The sequence below is a fragment of the Myotis brandtii genome, unplaced genomic scaffold, assembly GCF_000412655.1.
Source record: "Myotis brandtii unplaced genomic scaffold, ASM41265v1 scaffold43584, whole genome shotgun sequence".
Lineage (NCBI taxonomy): Eukaryota > Metazoa > Chordata > Mammalia > Chiroptera > Vespertilionidae > Myotis > Myotis brandtii.
In genome coordinates this window covers 1-923 of record NW_005366673.1, presented here as the reverse complement: position 1 = coordinate 923, position 923 = coordinate 1, and the positions used below count along the sequence as shown (strand labels likewise).

General features: G+C 57.3%; 1 protein-coding gene across 1 annotated transcript; it reads right to left on the bottom strand.

Moving 5' to 3' along the window:
- Positions 1–24: 24 nt before the first annotated feature.
- On the bottom strand, positions 25–514 carry LOC106727498 (Ig heavy chain V-III region 23). The gene is made up of 2 exons (XM_014546215.1): positions 430–514; positions 25–334 (listed from the first exon to the last, which is right to left on the bottom strand). Exons 1-2 carry the CDS (start codon positions 473–475, stop codon positions 60–62), a joined length of 321 nt encoding a protein of 106 aa, XP_014401701.1. The 5' UTR covers positions 476–514; the 3' UTR covers positions 25–59.
- Between the last annotated feature and the right edge of the window lie 409 nt (positions 515–923).

Here is a 923-nt window from a genome sequence, read left to right as displayed (position 1 = left end):
CTGGGCTCACACTGACTTCCCCTCACTGTGTCTCTCTCACAGTAATACACGGCCATGTCCTAGGCTCTCAGGCTGCTCATTTGCAGATACAGCGAGTTCTTGGCGTTGTCTCTGGAGATGGTGAAGCGACCCTTCACAGCATCGGCGTAGTATGTGCTACCATCACTACTAATGCGTGAGACCCACTCCAGCCCCTTCCCTGGAGCCTGGCGGACCCAGTCCATGTAGTAGCTACTGAAGGTGAACCCAGAGGCTGCACAGGAGAGTCTCAGAGACCCCCCAGGCTGCACCAGACCTCCCCCAGACTCCACCAGCTGCTCCTCACACTGGACACCTGCAAACACAGAGACACAAGGTGCACTGAGAATCACATGGAAGCACCAACAGGGACAGGCACAGGGCTCAGCGCTCCCCACTGCTGAGAACGACCTCGAGAAATAATCAGGAGGAAAACGCAGTTTGGCACCAAGTCCATGGTGGAGCCGCTGGGGTCCTTTCTCAGGTCCTTGGGTTCTGGGTGTCTCCCCAACATGCCGGGCAAGGGCCCCCTTTTATGAGCAGAAGGAGAGCCCCATTTGCATGGAGTCTGCCTGTAAGGTGCAGCTGGAACCCTGGGCTGCATGTCTGACCTTGTCATCCTAGGGGCGACCCCGGATGGGAAAGGACTCAAGGATGCTGGCCACAAGGGGTCTGGTCCTGACCCCCTCCCTCCCTCCTTTCCTGAGACGTGTCACCCTGACCCCATTCCTTTGGGGCCAGCTTCCAGGATTGAGAGTCCTCCTTCCTGGGGTTTTGATGAGGACATTTGGGTGCTCCCCCAGAGGCACGTGCATGGGGCTTCCTCTCGATCTCCTTCCCCCGCCATGGGCCATGTCACTTCTCTGGCGTTTGGGAATAAGAATGTGCATTGGATGATGCTTTTA

Excerpts from the sequence above, each read along its gene's own strand:
- LOC106727498 (XM_014546215.1), bottom strand. The coding sequence starts at position 475 with ATGGACTTGGTGCCAAACTGCGTTTTCCTCCTGATTATTTCTCGAG. Across the intron at positions 335-429 it reads CCTCCTGATTATTTCTCGAG|GTGTCCAGTGTGAGGAGCAG; the intron begins GTCGTTCTCAGC and ends CTGTGTTTGCAG.